The sequence below is a fragment of the Mercenaria mercenaria genome, chromosome 15 (assembly GCF_021730395.1).
Source record: "Mercenaria mercenaria strain notata chromosome 15, MADL_Memer_1, whole genome shotgun sequence".
Taxonomy (NCBI): Eukaryota; Metazoa; Mollusca; class Bivalvia; order Venerida; family Veneridae; genus Mercenaria; species Mercenaria mercenaria.
Window position 1 is genome coordinate 56,456,631 of NC_069375.1, and position 14,924 is coordinate 56,471,554.

At 32.4% G+C, this 14,924-nt stretch overlaps 1 protein-coding gene across 1 annotated transcript; it reads right to left on the minus strand.

Annotated features, from left to right (window-relative positions):
* Positions 1-427: 427 nt before the first annotated feature.
* Positions 428-14,540, minus strand: LOC128548788 (sulfotransferase 1C2-like). The gene is made up of 7 exons (XM_053524251.1): positions 14,459-14,540; positions 13,587-13,700; positions 11,918-12,112; positions 3,097-3,420; positions 2,669-2,772; positions 2,255-2,432; positions 428-1,089 (listed from the first exon to the last, which is right to left on the minus strand). The coding sequence occupies exons 1-7, from the start codon at positions 14,538-14,540 to the stop codon at positions 983-985; spliced, it is 1,104 nt and encodes a 367-aa protein (XP_053380226.1). The 3' UTR covers positions 428-982.
* Positions 14,541-14,924: the final 384 nt, after the last annotated feature.

The window sequence follows — 14,924 nt, forward strand, 5'->3', positions numbered from 1 at the left end:
CACGAGCATAAGTGTGTTTACATCGTATCTTTTAGTAACATTACACTTGGCAATATTGATGTGTAACGATTTTTCCTCTGATAGGGATAACTTTTATTTACACTTCCCTGTGATAGTGGGACACGTCTGACATAAGGACGAGGATGTCTTAAAATGAAATATATACATCGGTGCTTTTACCACTAAACGTTCCAAGATTTTGTCCGTGTTTTTTTGTCCACATCTATATATTGCAGCGAGTTACAATTTTAGGGGTCTGAGACGGAATGTGGCTTTTTATAATTGAATACCTGTCCGTGTTTTTTCTTTCTTTTTTTGGCTTAACTTATTCACATCAATTTACTACCCTTATATGAAAAGCATTGTTTTAAATTCTTTAAGATTAATAATATCTGTCATATGTTTACGAATCGGATAGAAATATCCGTCCCGAGGGCACCTGCGCATTGGGCGGTAATGAGGCTTGCCTTTTATCTTGCATATCGTATACATGCTAGCATTTTATTCTGGCAGATTATTTTTCTTGCATACCGTATTTTACAAATAACAGGTAGAAATAACTACGGAGCACTCTTTCTTAAAGTAGAGAATGAACACAAAACGCGGGAAATTAACGTCTGTAAGCAGAAGTGACGTCATGATGTTTTGCGTTACGCACAATAACAAAGTTCCACTTTAGTTTTATCGTTTCTAGCGTAACGTTATGTTCTTACGGTAAACTAACGTATTTTGAATAGAAAAATATACTATAAGGAACGGAGAGAAACTATCAAGGTACCTGCTTTTTTCGTATTTTACAAAAAACAATATATTATCAGTGCATGAACCACTAGTTGTCATTAACAGGGGTGCTAGATGGGTTTTGTCGGCATGGGTAAAATCAGCGGAAACGCCAGTCCGGTGTGCAAGGAAAAACGTATGTTGCTGTTCTAAACACTTGAATATAATAAGAATTCGTCCAACTAAGTATATGTTAACAGCTTCATGTGTTATAATTAAACATGCTATCCTTGAATTTCTCTTTCATTACTGCTTCTATTTTCTCATTCTGTGTGACAGTGAAATGGTTCTTCCAGTCTCCTATAATGCCTGAAATGTTTATATTGAAAACTAAGTTTTTCTTAAATATGAATATTAAACGTTTCAAAACATTTATATCAGAGTCGAGTTTCTCAAGTACAGACCACAGGCAACAAGAAAATTTTTGAAAAATTGACGAAAAAAAAAAAGACAATTAAGTATTGAGCCCTGCTTGCAGTTTTCAATTAAAGAAATCCTTTAGTCTGTACACGATTTCATAAAAGTGTCATATGCACATATTTACACTGATAAATTCCCATTTAAAACGACAAAAATAGTTTTTTTTTGAAAATGATATGTAAACATATTAGAAAAAAAAAAAACAATTTAGAATAGAGCCTAAACCATGAAATAATATTTTCTTGCTTGCAGTCAACTTTCTTAAAAAGGTACTTTAAAGCCGCTTTAAAGGGCTTGGAAAAGCGTAATGTTTCCGATGTGGTCAAATACTTTATACTATCTCGATAATTATACTGATCACTGAGCGTATGTGTGATGAATTAAATCATTTTAATTGCGAATATAATGATGTCAAATTATTCAACCTCTTGTTGACTCGAGAAATGACCTTTCCCACAAATGTCATTTACATGTGAGTATGAAGTTACATTTTATGAAACTGAGGGGTGCGTGATGTTTCTTTATGTGTATCAATATAACCGATAATTCTGTAATCACATGCTGTCTACATGTTCAATGCCTTATAAATATGTGTATAATGTACAACCTTTGGTTTAAACATATTTTATTAGCGAGATAGATTACAAAATATATATACAATCAACAAAATTCACAAAAACGCTTAGGATAGGATCGAAAGCCTAAGGCTGATATAGATCTTTTTCTTGTGAATGTACAATACAAAATATATATACAATCAACAAAGTTCACAAAAACGCTTAGGATACGATCGAAAGCCTAAGACTTATATAGATCTTTTTCTTGTGAATGTACAACCTTTGCCGAAAGGTCACAAAATGTAAATACATGCTGACAAAATTACTGGTTTACAAAAATAAAATGTTGCTTCAAAAAAAAATCAGGTTAAAATTTGAGTGCAAATAACGGCATTGTTTTTGGTCTAGTTTGACTTTTGTATTTAATAGAACTAATACCTGTTCGTTACATTAGCTTATCACACAGCAATTTGACTTTAAAACGTCTTAATTTTTACCTTTTCTGTAAAGAATGGATTTCCCAGCCTCATCAATCAGGGCTGTTTTAATTTTCCCGCTTTCTACATCAGCCTTTAGATTTCCAAGGGAACATTTTTCTAACACAGCTCGAAGCCGTTCGTCAGAATGATTCAGTTCAAGGTAAGTCTGAATTCGGCGTATCTGATTCAAACTATCCTATTAAAAGACAGAGTTACATTTTCAAGGATGAATAAAAAAAAAATCATTGAAGCAGTAAACAGTACTAAAATTTGTAGCTCTAAAAGAAAATGTGTGAATTCATTAGTCAACGATAAATACAAGAAACCGAACTTAAATTACGCTACTCGATTTAAGTAAGTGCTTTTAACTGTTTGTATAATAAATAATTTCATTAAACACAAATCTATATAGGGTATGATTAGAGAACATACCATTTTCAGATTTTCATACTGCACAACTAAAACATCTCTCTCAGGATTGTCTTGTATATCCTTTTGCCAGTTTTTGTAGTAGTCAAAATAAGAACCCATCGGGACTGCAATTACACAAACGTTTATATTATGACACTTGCTGTCTTGCTTCGTTATAAGTCTTAAATAGAAGGAACAATATAACAATTACACTATAGAATAAAGCAATAAATTTCTTAAATCTTACATTTTAAGTATTGAGGGTTTAGCATTAAATTTTATACTTTTAGGGGGAGGTCGAATTAAGAACACATAAAAATCACATTGCAACTCTTCCTTAAAACATATTTGTTTCCCCTAAAATATCAGTTTTTCTATTCGGAAAACATACTCAGATTATTAACATATTCAGGTGTTACCAGTTATCACAAATTCAATACCATGCTTACCCTTTCCGTCAATCCAGTAATTAATATAACTGTTCCATGACAATCTAAAATCGCCAAACAATTTGAGTCTTCTAAATTGATGGAACTGTGACACAGCCGTGTCTTTTGGATTACGGAACACTAGAACAGTTTTCCCACCTTTTGCAAAATGTTCAATTGGTAGACGTTTTGGTGGTAAATGGGATGTTATAATTCTTCTGCCTTCCCTTTGCCCAGCACTCTCAATATCAAACAAGTCTATGAAGCAAGGTGAATGGGACACCAAGGCATCAAGGGGACCATCGTACATGAGGTAATGTATAAGATTTGCCGTCCAGTGTGTGCCTTTGAAATGGAAATGAAATATAAAATTAAACAGATAAAAGCTTTTTGAACAAACACAGGGGCCAAGACTCGTCTTAATATACAAATATATATGTACATGCACTATTAGTTTGACAATTTTTGTCTCCAGTTCCCGGTAGTTATTTAACAGCGTTTTCTGCTTGCAATTCACGATTTTCTCATGTTTTCAGTGCACTGTATAAGTGATTGTTAACTGATATTCTTCACTCAAGGTTGAATATTTGACAGCATAATTATTTTGATTATTTGTTTCTCGTAAGAAAACTTGACAAACCCTTCTGAGACGAATATTCAGTTTTTGAACATCATTTGCATCTGGAAATGAACACTCAAATTAATACTCAGAGAAAAAGGTAGCAATTTCGGAAATGTAAAGATTTATTACTTTTTTCTATGTTCCGTAGTGTTTTGTCAAAATGAATATTTTGAGTTTGAAATTTTGACACGTGTAACGGGAATGTCCTAGAATTTATCAACATACCGTTTCCACAAAATGAGATATTTCATATTGCTTAAAGTTTTGATTTTGGCTAGAATATATTTTACAAAAATGATTGACATGGTAATGTTCATCAGCGATAAGGGATAAATTATGCTAATACGGATTTACAAAATATCTTGTTTTAATTTCGGCCTACTGTGTACTTGAATTAATGGTAATGTTGGATGTAGAAATTTGAAACAGTTTATCTGTAAACATTTTGAATATTTTAAGCGGCGGATATGTTACCTATATAGCAAAATTGTAAGTGGCTAACTTCATAAGCCTTTGTGATTTGGTTTTTATAACCGCAGTGAAGGTTTTGTAGTGTCGGGTCACGAAGTTTTCGTGCAAATGGTGCAACAAATTATTCCGTCTGGTCAGAATGTTCAAATAAAGAAAACGTGCATATTAAAAATTGTTATCTGTTTTGTATATTTTCAGTTAGTTTTATGGTACATGTGCACAAGGTTTGTATAACACATATCTTATAGATGCTTTTATTTGTTTTTCTCTGTGACTCTGCAGATGTTTTCTTGCTTAATGTGTTATTTTATTGTTAATGTTATTTAATATAAATTCACGATGAAAAAAGCTATTGAAGGAAAGTAAATATTACATGTATATACTTCTGGGACGAGTTTTATGAACTAGTAAATAAAAGGTGTGCATATTGTATCAGTAAGTAGAAGCGAAGCGAAGCGAAGCATACGTATTCGTACTGCAATTTATCCGGCGTAAATGATTCAGTAGTTACAGCTCGGTCGTATTTAAAGCGTTTACAATTCGATTTAATATTAGATATGTTAATTATTCTTTTTTTCAGATGACGCTATTAGCTTTTAGCATAATCAGAGAAAACAACAATAGAATGATGCTGATTGATTTTGAATCGTGTGATGTTTTGATTAGCACAGAAGATTTGACTTGCTTAAATGTAGACCATGTGGTGTATATGTTTTCAAGAATGAAGTTGCAGTGAAAAGATAAGTATATGTTTAGATAAATATGGTTTATAAAGCTACTTGCCATAGTTTAGGTGAAAAAAATTCAATGTTAATTTCCGCCATTTTTGGCAAAGAATGTATATATGGCACTGAACAAATGATGAAATGGGTGACAATAAAGTTAGATATTAGAAAAAAATGCAAGAATAATGTAAATTGGCAGCATTACTTCAAAAGCGTTGAAACGGTTTGTTCCTTCTGCACACTATATTTGGTTATTCTTAAAGAGGCGCCACAAAATAACTGTATTCTTTTGTATTTCCATGATGGTAATTATACATGCTTTGCATGAAGAAAATGAGAAATAACAAGTATCTAGTTACAAATTGACAGGGACATATATTAGGCCAAGACAATGTGTGTAATAATTATCTTAACATTTTATTGAATTACTGTAGCAATATGTACATAAATCAGTGTATTTAGTTAAATTTCGATCACATTTTGTTTCTACAGTTTAAGATAGTTATCATGGTTATTCATATATATTTTTGAAACTATGCTGAAAAGAGATTTCCTGAATTAGTTTGCAGATGAAGTTGTCAAAACACATTTATTCAGGAAAGTCCTAAATTATCCACCTAAAATACTGTAGTATAGCTGTATTTTAAGAATGATTTTCATGAAGATTGTGTTGGTGAAAAAAGTAGGTCACTAGGTCGTGGTGGGTCTTTAAGAGTATCTTGCAAAAATCTTATGCCACTAGTCACTTCAGAGTACCCTCTTGTTATGGAATTTTGAGAAAAATTATTAGAGATGATCAGCTTAACGTAGAGATCGTTTATTGATGTGCAATTCAGCATTCAGAATTGATTAGAACTGTGATGAAAATTTAGTATTTGTTTTTATATTTTAGTTGTAACATGAAGTCACCAAAACGTCAGTTATGTTGATTTTGAATCGTGTGATGTTGTGTTTAGCACAGAAGCTTTGATTTCCTTAATTGTAGACCACGTGGTGAATATGTTTTCAAGAATAAAATTGCAATGAAAAGATAAGTATATGTTATAGATATATTTGGTTGCTACTCGGCCATACTGTAGGTGAAAATTTTCAATATGTTCATTTCTGCCATGTTTGGCATATGACACTGAAAAATGATGAAGTGGGTGAAATTGGAAAAAATGCAAGAATAATGTAAAATGTCTGCATTATTTCAAAAGCGTTGCAACTGTTTAACACTTCCTAAACAATATATTTGGTTATTTATAAGAGTATTTTGCGAAAATCTTATACCTATAAGTTTGTACCACTAGTCATTTCAGAGTACTTTTATGGATTTTTGAGACAATTTATTACTGAGTTAGCTATGTTGCTTTTACTTTGGCCGTACTTCAAAAATATGAGCTATATATTTCGTCCATTAGTACGTTTCCTGCCATTAAGTCATGCATTATTGTGTTGACTGTCTTATTACAGATGTCTGAAAAATTCAGCTACAAAAAGAGGTACATCTGTGAAAGATAATGTTTTGGTATATTGAGCTGTTTTAAAGAACGACCGTGCAATGGTGCATTTGTTTTTACATTTTGTGCCGTACTTTGAGACCACTGACCGTTTTATTTCTGTTATACTATGAGAGTTTTACATGCAGATCAATCTTCAATCTATTGATTGTTGTTTTCAGATGTGGTGATTAAGAAAACGTTGATTGGTAGATGATATATATTTTAGAAGTTGTTAGGCTAACAAAAAACTACAATGTACGAAAAACTGCTATGAAAATATGAAATATCTAATATATAATGTTCTTTTCAATGACTGATTATTACGTTTTGATGTATTCAGTTGTTTTTAAAGAACGACCGTGCTGTGATGGGGTTTGTTCTTGTAATTTTTCAAATATGAGGTTACTGTCCGTTTTACCTTGGTTTTACACCAAAATATAAGCATTAATTCATTAATTATTTTAGATGTGATAACCGTAACATTGTTTGGCTGACATATATTTCAGACGTTTTTCAAACTGTAGTTATTAGCTTAACGAAGAGATTGTTTGATTGATATACTGTTCAGATGTTTTAATTAAGAATATGTGAGAAATGCGACGGAAGATAAGTATTTGGCTATAATGCGGAAATAGTGACCGTTTTACTTTGGTCGTGCTGGGAAAGCGTTTGCTTTTCTTGGTGAAAAAAGGAACATTTTACTGTGACCGTGCTGAGAAAGCGTCGGCTGTTTATTTTAACCATACATTATTGCGTTGACTGCCTTATAGTCAGTGTTGTGAAAACATTAGCCATGACACTTTCACTTTGGCCGTATTTTGAAAGTGTGGGATGCTTTGTTCTAGTCGTGCATAATTGCGTTGACTTCCTTATTATTGGTATTGTGAAAACGTTAGGTATTGTAATTTACGTCGGCTGTGCTATGGAAGTGTTGACTGTTTTTATTTTTGTCGTTTATTATTTTGTTGACCGTTTTATTTCTGTGTTGTGAAGTTATTAGCTACAGCATTGGGTACTAATGAATGATTATTATACTTTGATAAATGAAGTTGTTTTAAAAACGACAGTGACTTTGTCTTTTCATTTTTGACATATTCAATTGCTTTAATTGTGCTGTGATATATTTTTTTTGTTTTCTAGATCAATCGTTAATCTTATTATGTTCTTTTCAGATGTAGTGATCAGTGTTACTTTGCTTGGTGAATATTTATTTCTGTTGAGCTAAGAACAACAATGAATAGATAAGTATACATTTGTAATATAGGGAGTCGCTTCAAACTTAATTTAAATGGATACGCGAAAGCACTGATTTTTACATTGTGCGTTTACGGCTAAGTGATACCTGTTCAAGCTCAATTTGCTAAGGAAGTTATGTCCGTTTTGCTTTACCTGTACTGTAAAAGGTTTTACTGTTTTGACTGGTTATAACGCAAAAGAGCTGACTAGCCAAACAAGTGTTAATACTAAACTCTGCAGTAAGTGTTATTTTTAGATGTTGTGAATAGTTTAACGTATATCGTTTTAGTGAAACTTTCAGCATTTGTATTGAACTGCCCTGATAACAAGACATCACGTTGTTGTTTTATATTTCGAGTCCGTGATGCGGAACCATTAGCCGTTTCTGCTAAACTTTGAAATGTTGTCTGTAATTTATTTTTGCCAAGTTCTTTCCAAATGAAATGTTTAATATGTGAATTAATATTTTCAGATGGTGTGCAAGTTGTAGCTTAATGTAGATAGTAATATGGATATGTAATTCATGTAAAACTTTGTGAGAACTGCAATGAAAGATAAGTATACTTTTTGAGTATCAAGCTATATGTCTATTTTACTTCAGCTGTGCTGTGAAAGCGGTGGGTGTTTGGAAGAAATGACCGTTTTATTTTGGTAGTGCTGTTAAAGCGTACGCTGTATAAAAAGTGACCCTATTTGGTCGTGCTGTGAAAGCGTTTGCTGTAAAAAGTGATATTTTGCTTTGACTGTGCTGAGAAAGCATGGGCTGCAAATCTTAGTCGTGCATTATTGCGTTGACTGTCTTTTGAATGTTTTGTCTATGTTACATTAATATAAGGCTGTGCTGCGTTTACCTTGGCTAGCGTACTGAAAACTTTGGATATTTCTAAAAGAATCTTTTGAATTTATTACACTACAATTACCTTCTTTGTTTATGTCATAGGGCATGACAGTGTTGTTCTGAATTTAACTGTTTTACATCTTCTTAAATAAAATATAAAGCATACTAAAGTTGTTTTTGTTGTAATTAAATCGAGCACACCCCTTTTAAGATGCAGTGTAACAATTTCACCCACATATGCTTTATTAAAAGTTCGTACATCTTTTCCATCCTATAACCCTATACTTGACATAATAAATTACCGTTATCCTTGTCTATCCCGACCTGAATTGTACTAACCTTTAATCTATGTTTTTGTATTGCAATAATTGAGAGCAAGTGTAAATGCTTTATTGCACTTGCCTTCTTATTGTAAAAGCATATGCGTAGATCTTACATTAGAGTAATAAATATTATCGAAGATAATCATTGCTTTGTTTCAGGTTAGTACTTTTACTTTATTAGTTACAGAACTTATTTATAAGTGTATAAGTTTTTATGATTTTGATGTAAATTGTTCTGAAATTAGTGTTTCTTGTAATATGGTTAGGACATCAAGTGTACATGTATAACTGGAATTTTAATGTATTGCATAAATGTAAATGCTTCAGTGCACTTGCCTTCTTATTGTAAAAGCATACGCATAGATTTTACATTAGAGTAATAAATATTATCTAAGATAATCATTGCCTTGTTTCAGTGATTGTTCTGGGAACAAATATTAGTGATCCCAGGTGTGTAGCATCCCAAGAACGAACCCACATCTACCAGTAAAATATAAATATTTGGCAGAAGGATGGAACTAGCCTTCGGGCACTACAAGGAAAGCCCTTCGTCATTTAGCTCGATTGGAATGCTGTCAAATACTAAGACCTGTATCCTATTTTTTTGTTTGTTGTTTTTGTAGTTAGGAACATGAAATTAGTGAATAATTGATTTACTCACGACATAAAGTGAGTAAATTATATTATTCACGTTTTCCGTCGTCTGTTAACTATTTTTGTCTCCAGTTCCCGGTAGTTATTTTACCGCGTTTTCTGCTTGCAATTCACGATTTTCTCATGTTTTCAGTGCACTATATAAGTGATTGTTAACTGATATTCTTCACTCGAGGTTGACTATTTGACAGCATAACAAGTATTTCGATTATTTGTTTATTCCCTCCCACCCATCCTTCTAGTTTCTTAATAGTTATTGCTGATGGCTTGTAGCTGTATTCGAATATTAAAGGCAGATTTGACATTTTGACTGTGATTTAAACAAGAGTAATCATATAGTTCTAGAGAGATTCCTCAGGCCAGACATTACGCCTCCTTTATGTTCTGATAGAAAATAAGGTTTTATTTATATTTCAAGGGTCTTTAGAGATGAACAGTTCCTTGATAATTATTATTGTTGAGTATTCGTATATTACTAGAACTTTAAAGGCAGATATACATTTAACATTATATGAGAACATTTGAATTCATGCCAGGCTCGGTATCTACATTTAGAAAAGTAACATTTTACCTTGAAAGAATGTAATGTTTTACACACTGCACATTTTTTCTTATTTTGTGGTTATTCAAAGAAGCTGAGACCAGAATGGCCAATTTTATATGCTGTTTAACTATTCTAGATTAGTTCAAGTTACTACATTCGGTTCATTTGGGACCTAATAGAAAACACAATTTTACAGTTTAGATTTTCATGAACATCTGTTTGTATGTTTGCCTTAAATTTTGATAGTATGTTTTCAGGCTGAGTGGTGTACAAAGATAAAGAAAACCACATTTACCCACTTTTACAGGTCGATCATCACCACATCGCACAACATCGTACCAGCTGACATTTGCAAGACAAATATATTCGTATTTTTTGTACATTAGAATGCTGTGAAATACTAAGACCTGTATCCTATATTTTTGTTTGTTGTTTTTGTGGTTACTAATAGGAACATGAAATTAGTGAATAATTGATTTAATCATGACATAGAGTGAGTAAGTATACATAAGTATTGTTAAAAATAAACGTGTATTGAGAATGTGAAAATTATTAGTTTGATTTCTATAACATTATGTCATTGGAACAATGGCAGAAACTATATTTATTCCTTTAGTAACTTTGAGTATAAACATGCTGTCAGGTTTACAGCACAACAGTCTTGGGGTATGCCATACTCGCTCAAATTACAGAGCTGCAAACATAAACCCCGCAATGCATCTAACATCACAATTTTTAGAGAAATCATTCAGTAATAATTACCTATAAGTCCCTGGGCAATTTTTAAATATTTCAACTTCTGAAGGACTTCCATCTCAGTAGTTTCATCGTAAATGTAAAATATTTGATACACTTTCGTATGTAAAATGTACAACGTTCGTTAATACGTTCTTATCAATATACATTCACACAAATACTTGTTTATTCCACAATAAATAAAGCACACATGCAGAAGAATTTTAACACCGTATTCATATTAACATGAAAATATTCTATTTTGTCAAAGAGTTGTTCAGACAGTGCTAACTTTCGTAAACATCTAAGTTGCGATATACTTCTGGAGGCATGCATCTGTAACTATTAGTCATTGAAAAAAATTTACTTTTTACATTGATTAATCCATCTCCGATGTCCTTCCAATAACAAATTACTTCTACAAATCATTTTATATCTGAAAAGGAAAATATATCACCGAGCTGCTGTGGTCTAATTGTAAAAGCGCATGTACTGCAATGTAGAGGTAAGCGGTTCGCGGTACTCATTTTATTAAAAACAAATGTCAATTTAAAAAAAAAAGCAGATATGTTCGATCCCCAGATATCTACGCTCAAACTATTAACATATTTTTTTTAGTGAAGCAAGTTTTCACTTAAATTTGTTTTTTGCCGACCAGTAAATTCAAGAATGTTTGTTTACATCTTAACGACCCGTGGCAAAGGTTGTTCACATATTTCTTGAAGATTTGAATATATTTAACTACAGATAGACCGCATGTGATACGCATAAACGAACATAATGCACCCCAAAGTTTTGTTAATAGAAATCGTTACTAAAAGGTAAATGACCTTTGTTGGAAAGGTCAATTTAGAAGTAAACACCAGACTGAATAATTTGACATATTAAGTATATCCACATTTAAAATAGATTTGTTCATTTCACTTACGCGCAATGATTATTAAATCTATCGACTTAATATGTATTTGACAACATTTAGCATATATTGGGTAGAATAAGAATCTTATTCCACACCTTTATAGTGGCTTTAAACAAATGAAAGTTACCGATTGCTTAAGACTGGAGTCTGACATATCAAAATAGGAATCTTGAAGACTAGTAATGTTGTTAGGTGTATATAGGTGTATCGTAGCCAACTTGGGTAGATGACATTAATATAATAAATACATATTTTACTTTCCTTTACGTAAGGTGGTATTAATAAATATACCTGTTTTAGGAAAACTACATAAAAGTACATCCCCGTCTTTGTACTGGAAATTCTTAACATTAGAAAGTCTCTTCCTAGTTCCCATTTCCAGCATACGTATCGGAAAAACGATATCATCAAACGAAACAACTTTGTACTGTTTTCCGTATTCATCTTCAAGGACCGTGACAACGCCTTCCTCGTTTCTGTCCTGTTCTTAAAAAAAAGAATCGCATTTGTTATAAGTTTAAGTTTGCATGTAATCATATAAATGGATGTAGACATGCTCAGTGAGATTCTTTAGTCCGTCGCATACCGATACATCAAGGGAGTCTGCAAAATAATAATAACCATGCCATTTACCATTTTGAGTTCCCAAGGGTTGCTTTCATTTGCTCTACCTAGTTTATTATTAAATACTAGTAGTGGTGATGTGTATTTGGAATGCATTCTTAAATGAATTTTTCTTAAAGGTAAGCTAGTTTGTGGCAGTGCGATGCTTTGTTGTTATGGGCTAGTCATGTTATCATTCCGCAAAGGTGGATATATCATTGTAACGGTTATGACTAGCCAATTTGCCGATAGCCCGGCGTATTACTATAAAAACTAGCCATTTGTATATTGCGTCAGTGTAATTGTGGTTTAAATATTAAAATCATTGTCTTTTCCCAATATATGTCTCTGCCAATTTGTAAAAAGATGCCTTCATTTCTATTTTTATTCATGCAAATCATGTGTAATTAGCATCATGGGAATACATAAGAATACAGTTATTTTCTGTGGCGCTTCTTTAACACTATCAAATAATATGATTGTCTTACCGTTTGCATTTGTTCCATATTGTTTTTAACTTATCTTAATCCCAAAGCTATTAATGCGAGCACAGCTAAATGTAAATGAATATCTGATATATATAAATTTATATTCGTGAATGTAATTTTTCTTTACCTAATGTTGGTTTACATAAGACACGTGAATATACATAAATTATCTGCTGATTGTGAAGTACGTGAGATAGCAAGTGAAAAGCAAGGATAACATCTGGATAGTTTCTTTTCCTGTTTAGTATATAATCTACACAGCCATAAATTCACTGATGTTGGGTTTCATTTCTATTCCAATTAGATCTTTATCATATAAATTGTTTTCAGTTTAGACATCATGAGACTCCGACCCCTTTCTGTATTTGTATAAAATTTAAATGTACTTGTTATATTTTGAAGCAACTCGTCTATAATATTTTTTCATTACAGCTTCTTTTTTGTTGCGGGCCTACTTTGCAAATGCATGGCTCTATAGCTGTGTGTATGGGTGTTCATTGTTTCCAGGATATCTACCTTTAGCTTTTTCCTTTGATAACCTTGTTGGATTTACAGAACTACGTATTAATATTTCGAAATATCTACGACCGGAAAAGCTAACTTGTGTGCATGGCAATGATATCTCAGTGGTACAGGAGGAATGTTTTTTGCTAAATTTGTCATGAATAATGTCTAGTATATAGCTCAATGACCGTACAGAATTTTTTGACATTGCCTTATTTTGAATCAGAATCATACCAACTAGATGCAAACGAAAATAAAGTACTTCTTCAACATGATCAACATATTTAAAAAAAAATATACCTGTTTTCGGAAAAGTATATCTCCGTCTGTGTATAGAAAATCCTTTACATAAGAACATCTCTTGCCGACTCCGATTTTCAAACTCTCCATCGGCCAAACAACATCATCAAAGGATTTGAACTGGTGTCCGTTTTCATCTAGACTTGAAGAATCGTAACAATTCCTTCTTCCTCTCATGTCTGTTTTAAAGAAATGTATGGTAAGGAGAAATGTCAACATCTTAATTCGCCCCCTCCACCCCCCACCTACGCAACAACCCAATCCATCCCTACTCTACGCCTCTGTTAAAAATTGAGGTTCAAACAGATATTTTATTACAGCCTTTTGTTAATAAATGAAGTTTGATTTAGGTCAAATTAGTGTATAAAAAAGAAAATAATATTAAATTACTTATCAAAAGAAATAAATACAATGATATTAATATATCCTATTCCATGCAAAAACACTAGCGTACATATGGTAATATATGGATTTAATTTTGCTAATTTTCTCGAACGTTGTGACTCGCGAATTCAAGATAGTATCGATGCAAAGTGTGTGTGCCTAGCTACAATATGTTACCTTTCTATTGTATTTCTGCCAATCACAAGATCCATGAAAACCGCATGCGTATGTTACAATATACAAGCATTGATTGAGTTTAAAAAGAAAAATAGGGGTTCTGGTCTTGCGGGACTGACGACAGGACAGGCGATTCCGGTTTAAAAGTTTCCACACTTCTTACTTTCAAGTTATTGACTTCTGACTTCTGATTTACTATTTCCGCACCATTTACTTCTACTTCGGACTTCTAACTGAGTCTCCCTGACTTCTGACGTCCATTTCAAATTTTTTATCCTCCAACTTCAAACTTGTAAGTACTAGGCTTCGTATATCTGAGTTCTAAGTTCTAACTTTCAATCTTCTTATTTCTGTCTTTCAAATTCTAACATCTGACTTTCGACATCAATACTTCTGACTTCGGAATTCTGACTGCCATCGTCCTGACATTTGGCTTTCAATTTCTGACTTCTATCCATTCTTTTTTCTACTTTTATTTAAGAAGTACAGAAATTTGAAGTCCATGCCACGAATTCCCAGTCCAATATTACCATATATGACTTAATAATTTTGCAATAGCGGACTGCGGCATGTTTATATCTGCATGTAGTTCTCGTGTGGCTATCGGTGTGTAACATTATCGTGTTCGCATTAACCGTTTATGATAGGCTATAGCATTTATTTTCATCTATCGGTATTCAAGAAATTAGAAGTGTTAAAGACCCACCAATACCTAGTGGTCTACTTTTTCCTTTCACATGAATTTGGTGCAAATAATCGTGCATACTACTACATTAATTGAATAATATATTCAGGCATTAAGTACATTGTCTTAGCTCTATATCTGTTACTGTCAAATTGTA